The sequence below is a fragment of the Delphinapterus leucas genome, chromosome 9 (assembly GCF_059928025.1).
Source record: "Delphinapterus leucas isolate spDelLeu-1000000601 "Yukka" chromosome 9, BTC_Dleu_Yukka2, whole genome shotgun sequence".
NCBI lineage: Eukaryota > Metazoa > Chordata > Mammalia > Artiodactyla > Monodontidae > Delphinapterus > Delphinapterus leucas.
Genome location: NC_143137.1, coordinates 58,240,944 through 58,258,396, shown reverse-complemented (window position 1 = coordinate 58,258,396; position 17,453 = coordinate 58,240,944). Strand labels below are relative to the sequence as shown.

The window sequence follows — 17,453 nt, the reverse complement described above, 5'->3', positions numbered from 1 at the left end:
TTTTAATCTTTGTTAAGTAAGTAAACAAAGGCATATGCACAGAAAAAACTCTGGAAGAAAATTCAACAGCAGGATTTTAAGAGTGGTCAATTCTACATGGTGGGATTACATGAGATTTTTATTTTCTTCTTTACATTCTTCTACATTTTCCAAAATTTCAACCATGAACATGTATTACATTTATAACTCTAAAATGTTCTCTAAAATTAGCACATGCTTATTTGACAACTGATGATGGCATTTTACAGTGACTGTGGAAATAATCTAAAAAGTTTTCCTCTGACTGAGGCATTATAGTCCCTTGTTCTTTATTAAAGATGCATATGTGAATAACCATAAAATAACTAGACTAAAGGTTCTGGACTCAAAGATCTATAATTTCTAACCCAAAGCCAAAAAGACATTTTCTCAAAAAAGTAACGGATGGGAGAACTCATACAAATGGTTTTGGGCTTCTGTTTTTCAATAGAAATTTTACAATGCTTATCATTAACTTAAGCAGAAAATAAACAATATTGATATTTATATTATAGCACTTCCTAATTTTCTTAATTCATCTGTGTCAATGTCCTTATGTTCATGCACATCCATGAGCCTAAAATTAGAAAAAAAATCTGGGAAAAGTTCTAAATGGAAAAAAAAACCTGTCAACCTAGAATCCTATACAAAGAGAAAATATATTTTAAAAACTCAAAGGTGAAACAAAGACTTGTTCACATAAACAAAGCTGAAAGAATTCGTCACCAGCAGACCTGGTGATATAAAGGACGTCCCTCAGGGAGAAGAAAAGTGATGCTAGGTGGAAATACGGATTCCACAAAGGAATGAAGAACACTGGTACTGGGCTTCCCTGGTGGCGCAGTGGCTAAGAATCTGCCTGCCAATGCAGGGGACACAGCTTCGAGTCCTGGTACTGGAAGATCCCACATGCCGCGGAGCAACTAAGCCTATGCTCCACAACTTAGGAGCCTGCGCTCTAGAGCCGCAAGCCACAACTACTGAGCCTGCACGCCTAGAGCCAATGCTCTGCAACAAGAGAAGCCACTGCAATGAGAAGCCTACACACCACAATGAAGAGTAGCCCCCGCTCGCCTCATCACCTCAACTAGAGAAAGCCTGCACGCAGCAACAAAGAACCAACACAGCCAAAAAAAAAAAGGAACACTGGTACTGGTCACTGAGAAGACAAGACGATAGTCGAGCTTTAAAGCATTCCATGCAACAGGAAGAGTGGCAACAGACATTTGACTGAATTTGCTCTCTGCATTCAGAGCCCAGTGTAAGAAAGGAGCATCCCACAATTAAATTGCAGGTTTCTGATCCTACATAATTCTTCCTGCCTGCCTTAATACAGCAAGCATTAAGGGGATGAAAAAGAGCTCAATATTATTTGATTATTATTTTCATTAAAAGGGTATTAATTTTTAAAACATTTTTTCTCATTTCAAAGTGATACATTCATTAAAGAACGGATTTGAAAATCTGATACAAAATTAAAACAAGGAAATAAAAGCCACCTTTAAATTAGAAAAGAGGGAGGGAGGGAGGGAGGGAAGTTCTACAGAGTTTGCTATTTTATTTGAAGGGCATTTCAATTTACTTTTTAGAGGTAAGTTGTGTGGTGATTAATGCGGAGACAAACTCAAGAAACTGTAAAAGTGAGCAGAAGAAGGAGGAGACGTAGAAACGATTGGACAGGGGTGATAGGAGTAAATAATATCGGTTACAAAAAAGGGCACCTGTTCAGGGTTACTGCTACCATGGACTGACCCTACAAACCACAAGGTCATGAACCAGCAGGGTACTTACTACATAAGTGGTTATTACGGTAGGGAAAAGTTTTCTGGCATCTGATACCTACTTTGCTTCAATCTCTTACCCTGCGAGAAGGTAACTTTTAGATGCAATCTCACTAGTAGTAGTTGATAATACCTCTCAAATCTTGGTTCATAATCAGAAGCACAGAAAAGACAAAGGATGAGTCCTGGTGGTAAAAATTAAATGGACGGCTCTCTGCATTAGACCACCCCAGAGTAGAAAGAATACAGATAACAGACTTTCCAAACTTTTTCCAGAATAGCAGAGGAAATAGCCTGTTTTCCCCTGGAAACACTGTCTACTGGAATGGAATTTACAGGAAGGCAGCTGGCTAGTTTGTAAAAGGCATCTAGTCCTGGCCATTTCTTCAATGTTTCCATGTGCTCATAAGCACAAGTGTGCAATACAACTGCTTTTCGACCTCAGTCTGATATTTCTGAAATCCCTCAATTCTGAATCTAAAAACCAGAATCAGTGGGGGTAAGGCTAGTAAAAATATCTAAGTTGGAGTACTCTGGAGTTTGTTTAATGTTACTGGGCAGTTATTTATTGACATGATGTATCTGGGATGGGGAAACAGAAACAAAAATCCTACCTCACAGGGCTTATATCAACAAAGCAACCAAGGATGAATGAAAAGGAAACGAGCTGAAGCAACATTAATGAACACTGGACAACATAGAGTTTTCCCCAAAATGCTAGATAGCAAAGTTTTAAATGCATATGAAAATACATATCAGAGCAGTAATATCCCAAAACTCTCTAAGGGGTGAAGATGCTTAATTAGAAGAGTGACAAAAGAGTGTGTGTGCAGAGAGGAAACCATTGACTAAGGAATTAGGATATATGGACACATGAAAACAGAAGTTCCTATTCAGGGCTGTCCCAGGCTTGAGGATACCTCACGGGGACAGACAGGTCCTGCAAGGAGGGAGAGTTTGCTACAGGGTAAGCAGAAGAATAGGATTCTTCATCTGTTTTATATGTTAGTGTTACCAGAAAGATTGTTCAAAATGATTAAAATCATTTAAACCAACACGTGAATGAGGATAAACTACATTGCACCTTAAGTTCAAATTTGATTATCTTTTCCAAAAAACTGAAAAATAAACAGGACAGTGTTCTAAAATGACAGTGTTCTCAAGCAAAAGCTTGAGAAACAAACATAAGGAGCCAGAAACAAAACAGATTTTAAATGCATTTTCAATTTGCCTCTTTAGCCCAGCATTATTAATATCTTTTGTCAGTTACCATCCATATGATTTATTCTACTATCAGCGTTTTCAATTGTGTTATTATAAAATTCATTTTGCTTTATAGATTCATTAAAGACGACTGGAGAAATAATTAGTGTGTTAAAGTGTCCTGTGTACATTCATAAAATTATGGTAGCAAAAACTAATGGTTAATATATTTAGTATTATTTTAATAAAAATTTAGAACTAACACAGAAAGTGTAAATGGCTATCATGCCACTCAGCTAAATTACAAGATAAACTATAAGAGGCAAAGTAGCCCAAAAAAAAAGGAGGAGAAGAAAAGAACAGAAAAATGTTAGGTCCCAGTACTAAATGTCTTGAAAGAGATTAAAGCACAGGTATTCACTCATTCAACAAATATTTATTGAGCACCCCCTACATTTCAGGTGTCATATGAAAAGATACAGACAGATGTGAAGAGACATTTAGAATGTTAAGACATCATATCAAATAATAAGGAAGACTCAAAACTTTTTAACTATACTAGATGACTGGAGATAAATATCCATGGCAAATTTTTAGAAGTACTCAAAATGTGATGAGTTTATGAGACATTTGGAAGGGGTAAAAGCAACACAACAAAAATGGCTTCTTGTATTGTGGGTGGGACAGGCAGAGGAGGGAGAAAAGAATTTCTCTATATACCTGTTTATTTGACATACCTTGAAGGAAGTTTGCCCAAATCTGAGATTAAATTGAAATCATTTTCTTAAGTAGAGTTATTAAGAAGCTAGAAGCAAGCCAGAAAGCTATAATACAGACTCAATCTTTTAAAGCTAAAAGGAACATCTAACCCAGAACTTTAATTCTGTCCACAACTAAGGTCTGAAGAGTAACTTTCCCAAGGCCACATGGTGATAACTTTATTAATTTTAGTTGCAGGTTAAAATATATAAAATATTACATATTCTCTATACAAAATTAAATATTCCATATTAGATGAAATTTAAAAAGAAACACAGACTAGAGCCATTCAACACTTTGGTGTATATTAAATCCAGGTTTTCTGAGAGAGAGAAAGAGAAAAAAGAGAGAGACAGAGAGAGATGGGGGCGAGGTGGGGGGAGTGATGAAAAGAATACAAAACATATCCACATAAGAATGGCATTATACTAATCATACTGTTTTGTAAATTCTTAATACAATATCTTTCTATGTCAGTAAGTATACATAACAAAACTTTAAAAAATTATTGACTGGAGGCAGCAACCATTTGTAGTTTTTTAATACTGATACCTTTTAAATAGCAAACATTAAAATACTGTGCAAATGAGCATACCCATAATGGTCGTAATAATAGTGTAATAATTTATTGGGTTGGCCCAAAAGTTCATTCAGGTTTTTCCATAACATCTTACGGAAAACCCGAATGAACTTTTGGGCCAACCCAATAAAAGATGTGAACACTGCCATAGGTGTAATAATGTGACCACTTATTTTCAAATACACACACACTCAATTTTCATATAAAATGAAAGGTATGGAAAAGATCTCTAAAGTCCCTCTGACCACCAAAATCTTATGATTCTGAACCTATTTCATACATCTTTCTATAGTTTTTCATAAGACTTCCCATAATAACTATTTTTAATAAATTTCAAGCTTATGCCTACTTCAGTCAAGAACAGCTTCATACACAAACAGCACTGTGGAAGGTTTTTTATTTATACATGCTTATTTAATGCATACAAAAATCCTGCAATGTAGAAACCTGAAAATTAAGTAATTTGTTCAATATCCCTTAGCTGGTAAGTAGAGGGTATGAAATTAAGACTCCTGGTCACATGATCCCAAAGATTCTGCTCATTTCATTACATCAAGTTGTCTTCTTTAATATATTCACTGAGGCATTTATTAAGCATCTATTATAACAACAGCAGGATTACTGTACTAGGTAAACATTCATTTAGAAGGATTGAGGAAATGCACACTGGGACTGATAAAGCAAAGTTCTCATATCAGTGTAAATATTATAACTACACGGGAGAACAAATCAGTAAATAGGTTAATAGAAAACAAACCTAATTTAAAAAATGAGTGACAGAAAAACAAATAGTTCTGAGTTTAGAACAATGGGAATTGACTAACTGATGAATAGAAAATTCTCTACTTTTTTGCTTTTTAATCAATTTGTAGTTTGGCTTGGCTTTGTGGCTCATTTACTTGAGAGGTGATTTATAATAATTTAATATGTTTGAATATTAACAGTAAGAATTATTTCCTATCACTTTAGAATGACTTAAGTTCTTCACAAAGCATGAAGAGAAAAGATACAGATTTTACAAACAAATTTTAGCTCACTTGGAAGAAAGGCTCTAAATTAATAATAGGAAATATTTACTACTACCATTATATAATTCATTGAAGGGGCAAAGAGGTTATTTCCTTAACTACTTTGAAAAGGAGGAAGACTTAATAAATTACTTTTAAACACAAAATATTAATATCTCACTTTCTTAAGTGTGATGAACATTCACTCAGCTGAACATTCACTCAAAACATTCATTTCAGACCTTCTCTGTTCAAGTGTTATGGGAATACAAATAAGGCTACTGGCTAAGATGTGGTCCCTAACCACATAGAAAGAGATGGTACTGAAGGTGTGGCTTTCTATTTAAATAAATCAATTTAGTTCCTCTTGGGAAACATCTGTGTATACAAATATGTTTTTAAAATTATGAAACAAATAATACTACTATTGGTCTCATTGGAGGTTCACAAATGATTTTCAACATGGTTTATTATTTCTGGATAAGCTGGTTGAGTGATACATACTTAAAACTTAAAAAAAATCAAAGCCAGTTATTCAATGTTCCTAAAAAAAATAAGATGACATTTCTTTGAATTTGGCACTCATATTTTTGAGTCTACTTTTATTTCTGTTTCAGCCCCAACTTGATGCATCAGGAGCCTAGGGTCAGGATTAATCAAATCTTTAAAGATACTTGTAGCTTGAGATGATGAAAGCTAAGACATAAAACAATGCCCATCTGATGCTCTGGTGTGCATCCAAATTACCCAAGGTGGATGTTTAACCCTCTCCTAGAGATTTTAATTCCAGATTTAGGTGGCACTCAAGGACCTGTGTTTTTAGACAGAACACATTTTGAGAGACACTGATCTCCAGAATTACCATCATTGCAGAATTAGTTCCTATTTTCCCTCCTACCTCTGTCATTTTCAGAAGTGCCAGAACTATTATTATTTGTTTTGATACCTCTGAAGTGAAAACTATATGCTGATCTCCACATTACATATTCTTATATGATACACATCCATGATTCTGCTCACCTTCCACTGGCTAGATAGGTGAATGGATAGATACAAAGGTAGACAGATACAGATAACAGATCCATCTACCTATTTATCTAATATACATTAAAGGAATGTATTCTGCCTGCAAATCAGAAAGTAATTCAAGTGTTTTAACATTTTCCACATCTGAGACACACTCTGAAATTCTGTTCTAAAAAGTCAAAAGAAAGCTACCATTGAAAGAAATTCCCAGAAACATTTCCTAGGAGATTTGAGTTATTAACAACAGTAGTCGGCTTACCTGCCATCTCGCTGAGCAGCACCACCTTCCGTCACTGTCTTGACAAATATTCCCAGCTTTTCAAGTCCAGCATCTGCTCCAACACCCATTCCAATAATACTTATACCAAGTCCATCCTCATCTATGAAAAAGGAAAAAAAAATGAAACAACCTAAGTTTTACACTCGTCCACAATTAGCTGCTGAGATCTATTTGCTGCTTTTAATTTTGTTCTTTGTGAACTATATTGATATGCTTCCTCTGACAGAATTTTTATTCTATGCTGGGGAGCAAGGATGTCAAATTAGACCCCTCAAAAGGCTCATTAGTTTAGTCTCATTTTACTCCTGCCAGTGGCTCTTCCATTGTGATCCCTCAAAAAGGTAATAATTTGGTTACTGAGCAATCAATCTGCCTAACTAAATAATATTTTTAAGCACAGACCATACATCCTCAAACATATATATATATATATATTATTTAAATAAATGTGATCATAATATATCTGGAATTTCCCCTTTATTTATGCGGTCTTCTTTTCTTTTTTACTTGGTCCACATTCCCATTCATGTTAATAAGATGGTATGTGTCTCTCAGTACTTTCCTCTGTCCTACTATACAAGCATATAAACGTATCATCAGATACGATATATACGTTATATGCATATAATTAAATATACATATTATATATGGCTTAATTTTCCTTCTTATTTTCTTTACACAAACAGGATCATATTATACCTACTTCTCTCTGCAGCTTACTTTTCTAATCCAATGATACCACATGGATATCAATTTACATAGCCTTAAATCACTTATAATGCATATTTCATGGTGAGAAGCTGTCGTAACTTATCCAACCATTTCTCTACTAACAGGCATTCACTTTTGTTTCCATTTTACTGGCCCTTTGAACAATACTGACAAACATGTTTTTTAATTCACTTACAAATCCATATTTCCAATTCTCCTCTCTGTGAACACATATTTTAACATTAATTAAATAAAAGATACACTATGTGCATTCCACATTTTTTGGTTAACATTCAAAGTTATTTTCTGATAGTCTCAAAGTCTTTATAGTAATGGTGTATTAGCTGCATAAAAAATAGATGGTATTAGCTAGTCAGCAGTAGTGGAGTGTTAAAGGAAAACGGGCTCATGTGCTCAATAGAATACTTGATGTTTTTAAAAGCCTTTTTAGCAATAACCTTTAATTTGTTAAGTATTCTCAACTAGTAATTTTTTTTTTTTTTTTTTTTTTTTGCGGTATGCAGGCCTCTCACTGTTGTGGCCTCTCCCGTTGCGGAGCACAGGCTCCAGACGCGCAGGCTCAGCCGCCATGGCTCACGGGCCCAGCCGCTCCGCGGCATGTGGGATCTTCCGGGACCGGGGCACGAACCCGTGTCCCCTGCATCGGCAGGCAGGCTCTCGACCACTGCGCCACCAGGGAAGCCCTCAACTAGTAATTTTTTGAATAAGGTTCATCTCATTGATTATTAGTTACTGCCAGCTTCTGCTTTAAGTATTTCTAAGTACAACTCATAATCCTACATCTTTATTCTACATATGTTTAAAAGTATGTCATTTGGCAAAAGTGATGTGTTTGCTCAGCTGTGTGCTAAAGAAAGCTATGTAGAGTGCTCTCCCTGGAGGAAATGTTTGATGTGATCCCCAGCTGAAGGCACGTCCTCATTGATTCTAGGCACAGGTATCTAGTGTGAGAACTGCTGACTAAATGAGTGATCACTGGAGACTTTCCTTCCTTCCTTACATTTAGAATATTTGCACACGTCATTTCCCATATTTATTACATTCTAATCGTTTCCCCAGTATAGATATTCATGTTCATCAAGAGGCATTCCCCTGCTAAAAACTTTCCTACATTCATTACAGTTTTCGAGTTTCTCCCCAGAATGAGTTTTCTTACGCACATGAAGGTTAGATCTGTGCGAAGGCTCTTCCTCATTGGTCACATGCATAAAGTTTCCTCTCTCCCACATGAATTCTCTTATGTATATGAAGGTTAGCTGTATTGCTGAATTATTGCACATATTCATCATATTCATAGGGTTTCTCTAGAGTGTGAATTTGTTCATGTTGATAAAGGGATGAATGATGACCAAAAGCCTTCCCAGTGTTGACATTCAAAGAAGTTTTTTTTTCTTCCTCCAGTGTGTTTGCTCTTGTGTAGTTCAAGAGATGATCTCTGTAGACTTTTCCACATTGAAAAATGTCATAGGGTTTCTCTCCTGTATGAAATCTCTGGTGTGTATTAAGTGTTAGCTGAATTCTTATTCATATTCATTGTATTTATAGGACTTTTTCTTCATTATGAATTATCACATGTCAAGCCAATGTTGAGTTCCCATACTCAGTATATCGAAAGGGCTCCCCTCAAATGTTGATTCTCTATACTATCATGCCATTAAATATAATAGTTACTTCCTGCAAATAACCTGCATGAAAATTATATCTGAGTTTTTAAATCCATTTTCCCTGCCTGGACTCAGGCTTTAGTAAAATTATCTTCTTTCCTTCCATAGCTCCTCTTGATGCTCTAACTGGAAAATTACTCAGATTTGCAAAGCTGAAAACCCAACTGCTGGCAAAACTATTATATCAGCTTGAGCCATCCTCAATTCCATTGCCGACCACGTGAAAGACATGGTGATAACCGAAGGAAAATTAAAGAAAGAGTACAATCAACCCACAGAGACCAGGTGACTAATCTCATCTCTGTACAGCTTCGAGATGTCAAGCATGGGTGAAGTCCAAGCCACAACTTCAAGGCCCTGATTCTTGTGGTTGCACCATCAAGAACCCAGCAGCCATCCTGTCTTCCTCTGTATATACTCTCCTAGGAACAGGCAGAGCACTAAGCATGCAAAGCAGCCAGGACAAGATGGAAACAACTATAAGGCTGTGTTAGGAAGATGTTATCACCACCCTCTGGAGGTCAGGAAAAAAAATCTCATGTTAGTTCAGCATTCCCCTCATTACTAGTGAGATTTGAGCTTGTATTCATATGAACTTGGGCCATTAGATTTCCTCTGAAGTAAAGGGCCAATTTTTCTAATGAGTTTTGCTGACTCTTTTTTCCTCATCATTTCCGAAGACTCTTAGAATATTATAGCTATTAACTCCATGTCATCTATGATGAATATTTCCCCTTTCAAATGTATCACTTATCTCTTGGCTTTGTTTGACAATATTGCCTTTAAGAGTTTAAAATTTTGGATGAGTAAATTGGTCCATCTTTTCTTTTATAATTTCTGATTTTCCATTTTGGTTAAGCCCCTCCTCCCACAAGCCCAGATGATAAATGTAGACATAAATTTTCATCAAATATCTTTGTCATTTTTAATATTTTATTATTTAATTCACGTAGAGTTATTTTTATATATGATATAATGAAAATGATGTTTTCTAACTTAATACTCTTTCAGATAGATGCTTTATGCCAGAACAATTTGTAAAGCACCCTGTCACTTCTAAATTAGAGTATCTTATGTGTCATGTTATTAAATTCTCATGCACACTAACATCTTTCCCTGGACCTTGTATTTTGTTCCACTGATCAACTGCTATATGTATACAATTTGTTCTGATTATAGAGGCTTCACGTTACATTCAGATAGTTGGGAAGTTAAATCCTTTCACATTCTTTTCCATACTTCCTTTAGGTCTGTATTTTTCCATATAAAATTTAGTATTGTATTATGCAAACCCCTCTAACAATGAAACTCTGATGGCAGTTCTACTTGAACCGCATTAAATTTATTTATTCATTTATAGGTATAGAAGACAGAATAAGAGAGACTTTCCTATACTGAGTCTTCTCATCCAAGAATACAGAATATCTATTTGCTCAGATCTTGTATCTTTAATAGCTATAATACAACTTTTACAGCTTTAACAGCTACAAAATGACAATGATATATCACCTCACACTTGTTACAATGACTATCATCAAAAAGATAAGAGATAACAAGTGTTGGGAAGGATGGGGAGGAAAGAGAACTCTTGTGCACTCTTGGTGGGAATGTAAATTGCTGGAGACACTACGTAAGACAGTATGGAGATTCCTCAAAAAATTAAAAATAACTACTTCATTTAGTTCTCTTCTAGTTTAATTTTTCTAGTTTAACTTTTACTATGAAATGTAGCATACAAACAAAAGAGTTTATAAAAACATTTACCTACAAAACATTGCGTAAAACAAAAATAAAGCAAACATTCATGTACTAACAAAGACAGAAAACATTACAAATACTCCAAAAGCCCACTAATGTAAGCCTCCCTGAAATCATAACTCTTCCTTTGGTAACCATTATCCTAAACATGGTGCTACCATTCCTCCCTTTTCTTAATACTACTTTTTAAAGCTACTTATTTGTGTATTTCTAAGGAATATGCTGTTTAATTTTTCCTGGCTTTTAAATTTAAATAAATGGAATTGTACTGAATGGCTTCTTCTGTAATTTGCTTCCCACCCCGCCTCAATTTCATGTTTGTAAGAATCATAACACACTGCTACATGGAACTGTGGCTCCTTCGTTTTTACTGCTGAGTAATATTTTATGGAATAGATATGCTACAATTTATATACCTTTTCCTATCATTGATGATTACTCAGATTGCTCTCATTTTTGCTATTGTAAGCAATACAATGGCCCACAGCCAAATCCAGCTGTCTTTGTATGGGCCATAAGCTAAGGATGGTTTTTACATTTTTAAATGGATGAAAAGTGTAAGCTTCACTCTTACATTCTCTTTAACCTCAAATGAAAGTGTCTTTTATAGGAACAATTATTGGCCAGTGTTGTTTAGTGTAATAATTGGTATTCTTTATATATTTTTCATCCAAGCAATTTTATGCTTAATACTTACATAGTTTTCAACTCTCTTTCCCTAACATTTGCTGTGTTGAACAAGCTGTTCTTTGTTTCTTTTCCTCCTCGCTAATTGAGAATTATGAAGGAGATATGTTCTTTAAGTCCTTACATATAAGCAAATTTCTTTCTTTCATCAGGATAGGTAAATATTCTGGGATGGATAAAGGATTCTTGGATCATTATCCTTTTTCTTCTCAGTGGTGTGTGAAATCATACATACCTCCCCACTGCCAGTGTTACATATAAGAAGTCTGTTGCTAGTCTAATAACTACCTTTTTGCAAGTATCTTTGCTTCTTTGTTTGCTTTGATTTTGGCCTGGTATTTTGTAAGATTTTCACTTTATGTTTGAAGATTAGAATTTTCTCAGGCTGTGCCTGAGTATGGGAATTTTTTTTAAAGTCCTTTCACTTGCAACAAATTGGCTAGGACCTTTAAATTATGAGGTTCAGATATATTTTGAGCTCAGGAAAATTTCTTCTATTTTGTCTAATATGTCTCTTGTCCTGTACTGTCTTTTCCCCTTCTATTACAACTTAATATATTGGGTCTCCTTCATGATTTTTCTTGGATTTTTTGCTCTGTTTGAAAATTTGAAAATTACTTTGGGACATTTCTTATGTTTGACCTTCCAGATAACCAATTTGAGTCTCAACAATAACCTTTTCAATTCCTCTACTGAAATTTTTAATCTTAAAATAAATATTTTTGTTGTTGTTAATTTGCTTAATTAAGAATGTCTTTATATATATATATTTATTTATTTATTTTATTTATTTACTTTCGGCTGTGTTGGGTCTTTGCTGCTGCACGCGGGCTTTTCTCTAGTTGCGGCGAGCAGGGGCCAGTCTTCGTTGTGGTGTGCGGGCTTCTCATGGCAGTGGCTTCTCTTGTTGCTGAGCACGGGCTCTAGGCACGTGGGCTTCAGTAGTTGTGGCTTGCAGGCTCTAGAGAGCAGGTTCAGTAGTTGTGGCGCACGGTCTTAGCTGCTCCGCGGCATGTGGGATCTTCCCGGACCAGGGATCGAACCTGTGTCCCCTGCGTTGGTAGGCGGATTCGCAACCACTGCACCACCAAGAAAGCCCTAAGAATGTCTTTTTAAAGCCACACTTGAACATCTTTATTTGGTTTCTTTGGGTTTTTTTGTTATTCAAGTTGTCATCTGTTTGTTCTGCTTTTTTCCAAAGCTCTCTGAGATGTGTTATTTTTCTATTCATTAGGTCCTAGTTCAGTTCCCAGGTGATGATTTATGATGCTAAACACAGCAGGCTCTGGTCCCATAGGTCCCCAGATACTGTAGCAGGCAGTCTGCGATTCCAGGGAAAAATCAGGAGCAAGCCCCTCTGCTCCTGTCCTCCCTGCTTTCCTTTAGCTTTCTCCCCTCAGAGATGAAGAGGATTCCACTGCCTTCATTCCAAAAATCCACCATTTTCTAAAGGCCCAGCACTCCCCCTATCTACTACATTCAGAATCTAACCATGACCACTCTCCCTCCACCAAAAATCCCCAAAGCAACCACCTGCCCCAAGCTCTCACTTATGGCAGCTCTCTCTGGACTCCTCACCTGCACCAGCGCTTTGCAGGAGTACCAAGAAAACATCAGACCTCAATCACACCTCCCTACTCCTAGTCGCCAACTCAGCCAACTAAAGTAGATGGGTTTCAGTGGAGTGCGTAAGTGAGGAGTCTATACAGATCCACCATCTATACAGAATTCATATAAACTATTTTTGAAATTTAATAAATAAAACCCTCCATGAGAAATAAAGCTTTATCCAATCCTTCGGGGGGGAAAAAGGCTATACTTAGGGAAAATAAAGTCATTTCTACATTATTAACATAGCAATATAATATTATTAACATTGTAGAGCTCATATACCTTTCTCTAGTTCCACTGGGAAAAGTTCCAGCTTTTCTACACGCTTTTCAAGTTCATACTCGGCTGAAGCAGCCACAGGGTCAACTTCATCATTTCTCCTGTCATAGTCTTCATTGGAGTATGTGCTGAAGACCTGTAGTAAGATATCAACAAAAAGATGAAAATCTAGAAAAGACAGTTTTCTTGATTAAAAAAAAAATCTGCTACATATCCAAAGCTACGTAAGTTAAAAATTTTGTACGAAGAATTTCTTCTAAACAACTGTTTTGTCATAAAATCAACTGAGAAGAAAAGGAAAACTGAATCAGAATAAAAATAACTTACTAATTTAAAAAATGTACCACTTTTAATAATTTGAGAGACAACATTAGCCACAGAATACATTATATGGTTAGCAACATTTATCACTTTTTATAGAATCAGAGTATACCATATTAGCTGCAATAAAATTAAGGTAAAGCATCTTCAGGCTTTATTTACCGAAGCAAATACCCACACTGAACCCATTTCAAGCTATGACCTATACAAGCCCTGATGTTGCAGTGTGCTGGTTTTATTAGAATTATATTTCAAACATAGAATCATTGAAACTGACTTCTATTCTGTACTGGGCTGTGTTAAGCTCTCATTTGTCATCTCTCATTTTACTTCCATGTAGATATAAATTAAATCCTCATTGAACCTTTTAATGAAATGACTATCAAAATATTGCTCAAGAGCTGCAGAACAAACAGGATATTGGTAGCTCTTTATTTCTGACCTAAATCATTCAAAAGACTACTAAATGTGGTCTTCAGATGTAGCTGTACATCTTCTTTCTGCTGAAATATTTGTTTTATTTGAAAAGTAACTGGAAATAGGTATACAACCCCTCACTTAATACACTGAAGAATATTTTTTAAAAGAAATGTATAATTCATCAAGCCTAATTAATTTGCATGATAAAAACTGACATTTTCAATTAAATTCAACAATTATGAAGTATCTAGACTGTGCCTGACAAAACTTTGTCATGTCCTCCCAAATCTAGGAGTGAGTAGTTTTTAAAAATATATACTTTAAAAAGTGATAATAAAAACATCAATAGAAAGCAGAACAGAAGGTCAGAGATGAAAGAAATTAAGTCTATTGCCTATAAAGCTGGCCCTGCTAGTCCAGATGTGCTTTACATTCATATTATTGGAAAACTGGCAACTCTTACATGCTGTATATGGTAACCTATAAACCAGAAATATATACTGCGTACAAAGAAACAGATGTAGTGTGGTTCCTAATTCTACATACTTCTCAAAATCGTGTCATTTATAGGTTTTGTACCAGAATGAATAACTGTTTTTCTTCCTGACTTTCAACATGTTTTCATAGCCTTGTACCATTCACTTGGTCTCTACCACATTTCTCCAACACAATAAACATTTCTACATCAAAATGAACACTTCTAAACTATGGGGTTTGTACCTTTTAAATTAATCTTTTCATAAAATATGCTTCCTATGCCCCTTCCATAGAACCTTCCAATATTTTTCTTAAATTGTCAGGTTTATGACTTCCTCTTAGACAGCCTGTTTGATCTTTCACTTCCCTTATATGTTTTGGTAATCACTTATTTATTCATTCATCAAAAATTTACAAAGAATCAACTCTATGCCAGACATTGTGCTAGACACTGAAGAAGGTACAGTTTCAAGTAGCTCACAGCTCAGTAGGGACATAGAAATCAAAATAAACTAAAATATATGTGATAACTGATGTAACAAAGGAATATACCAAGTAATTTTTTTATTGTCATGAATTTCATGGAGGGGAAAATATTTGAGTTGAATCTTAAATAAACAAAGATTCACATATTCAAATGTAGAAGAGGTGGAATGTATATTTCAAATATAAGACACTAGAAAAAATCTATATCTGTATCTTTCGGAAAACATCGACAGTTGAGTGGACCACAGTGCAGCATGCCTAGGGGAACAAACTTTAACAACATACAAAAAAAGTTACTTGGATCTGGAACGTACATGTCCTGGAAACTATCGGCAGAGATGACCGGAAATTATTCCATTGATGTTTGCCACTTGTCTACTTCTGCTAATAGGTTCAAGTATATGATTGCTAAACAAGGATTCAAACGATATTCATACGGGAACATAACTCAATTTTGCTACCAACTTAATGTATGAATTAAAAAATGTGTGTATACATACACATGTATATATGTGTATATGTGTTTGTGTGTATACACACACATCTGCTATCAAATGTCCTTCCCCAATCAGTCTGGTTTATAAAGTCCATTTGGGGATAACCAGAAATTAAATAAAACAAACAGAAAACTAACTATATGACTACATATTGGAAAACAGTACTTTAAATAATGTTTGAGGCATGTAGCAATCAGATGACCATATCACCATTTAATTCTGTAGAGAAGAAATAATGTAATATACTTTTCATCTTCAGCTTGTTCATAGTCTGGTAAATTATGTGGGCACATAGGTAAAACCTATAAATACATGAAACAGAAAAGCCAAAATTCATTATTTGCAAATTAAGCTTTTGTTTACCTGGAGAATCCAAGAGGTTAAACAGAAAAACTGTTAGAATGAACAAGAGTTCAGTGAAAACAGAATTTCAAAACTACCAAAAAAGCCCATAATAGCTTTAGAAAATATAACAGAAAAGATCAGAAATTATAAAATACTCAAGAATTGCTGATTATAAATGTGCAAGGATAGCCTTTATCTATAAAACTTAACTGAAAAATTCAAAAAGCCTTGAATAAGTGTAATGCCATACTATGTTATTGGATTAAAATCCTTAATATTGTAAAAACCTCTATGATCCTAAATTACTGTAAGTGTCTCTTTGCCCCAATTTAATTTATGAATTCAGGGCAATCAAAATTAAAATCCCACTAACATTTTTCATGGAAACTAACAAGCTGCTAGCAAACAAGGAATAAGGATGGAAATAGACCCTATCAGATACCAAAACATACAATAAAACTTCGTTTATTAAGGCAGTGCAGTTTGCCCCAAGACAGATCTATTTTTGTACTCTATTCTGTTTCACTCCTCTACTTTTCTATTCAAATTAGCTTGGGTGGTCTATTCAATAAATAGTAGGGAAAGAACGAGATATCCATATGAAAAAAGATTCCTATTTCATATGATTAACAAAAAGTAAAACTTAACATTGGTTAAGAACAAAAATTATAAACTATTAAACTGCTAAAAGAAAATATGGGACAATGTTTAACAGGCTAGAGAGGACATTCCCAAAAAGCCGTAGATCCTAGAAATCCTAAAGAAAATGAGTAAACTATTTGATTAAAAATTAATGCTAAAAACTTCTAGGTAACAAAATATACCATAATGAAATTACAAAACAAGTCAAATATTAGGAGAATATATTGCCAAATATCAAAATGAAACATGAATATTCATGATATAAAAAGGGTTTTATCAACTTAAACAACTACATCTGTAAGTAGGGGAAAGGAAACTGAGAATTCAACAAAGACATATCAATAAATGATGTAAAGATGCTCAACTTCATTAAAAATTAAGCAAATTCAAGAAGTAAATACTATATATTCACCCATAGGATGATTTTTTTTTAAAAAAAGATTGCAACATCCAGTGTTTGTGAGGATATAGGAAAAAGAATACACTTGGAAAAGCAGGAAAAAGGTCGCAATTTGAGAATAGCTATCAAGATTTTAAATGTAAATGCCCTTGATCCAATAACGCTATACCTAAGTATTTATAGAGATACTTGCAGGTGTGCACAGATACCTGTGCAAGGAAGTTCATTACAGAACTATTTATAATAGCCTAAGATGGAAAATTACCTAAATGTCCAATGATAGAGAAAATGTCTTACTAAATTATAATATATACAAATATGTAATTTCATGCAATGATTTAAAAGATCTATCTCCGCTGACATGAAAGTCTCTGAAATACATATATTATTTAACCAAAAAAGCACATGGCAGATATATCTACTGATACATCCTTTTGTATCTATTTATATATTTCTATATATATATATAGGTATAAATAT

General features: G+C 34.7%; 1 protein-coding gene across 1 annotated transcript in view; it reads right to left on the bottom strand.

The window, feature by feature from the left end:
• PPP1R9A (protein phosphatase 1 regulatory subunit 9A) overlaps positions 1-17,453 on the bottom strand; it is a 313,863-nt gene that overhangs the window by 129,391 nt on the left and 167,019 nt on the right. Inside the window, exons 2-3 of the mRNA XM_089917647.1 lie at positions 13,389-13,521; positions 6,634-6,754 (exon numbers count right to left, since the gene is read on the bottom strand). Coding sequence (XP_089773773.1) covers positions 6,634-6,754; positions 13,389-13,521 — 254 coding nt within the window. The remainder of the gene's footprint in view (positions 1-6,633; positions 6,755-13,388; positions 13,522-17,453) is intronic.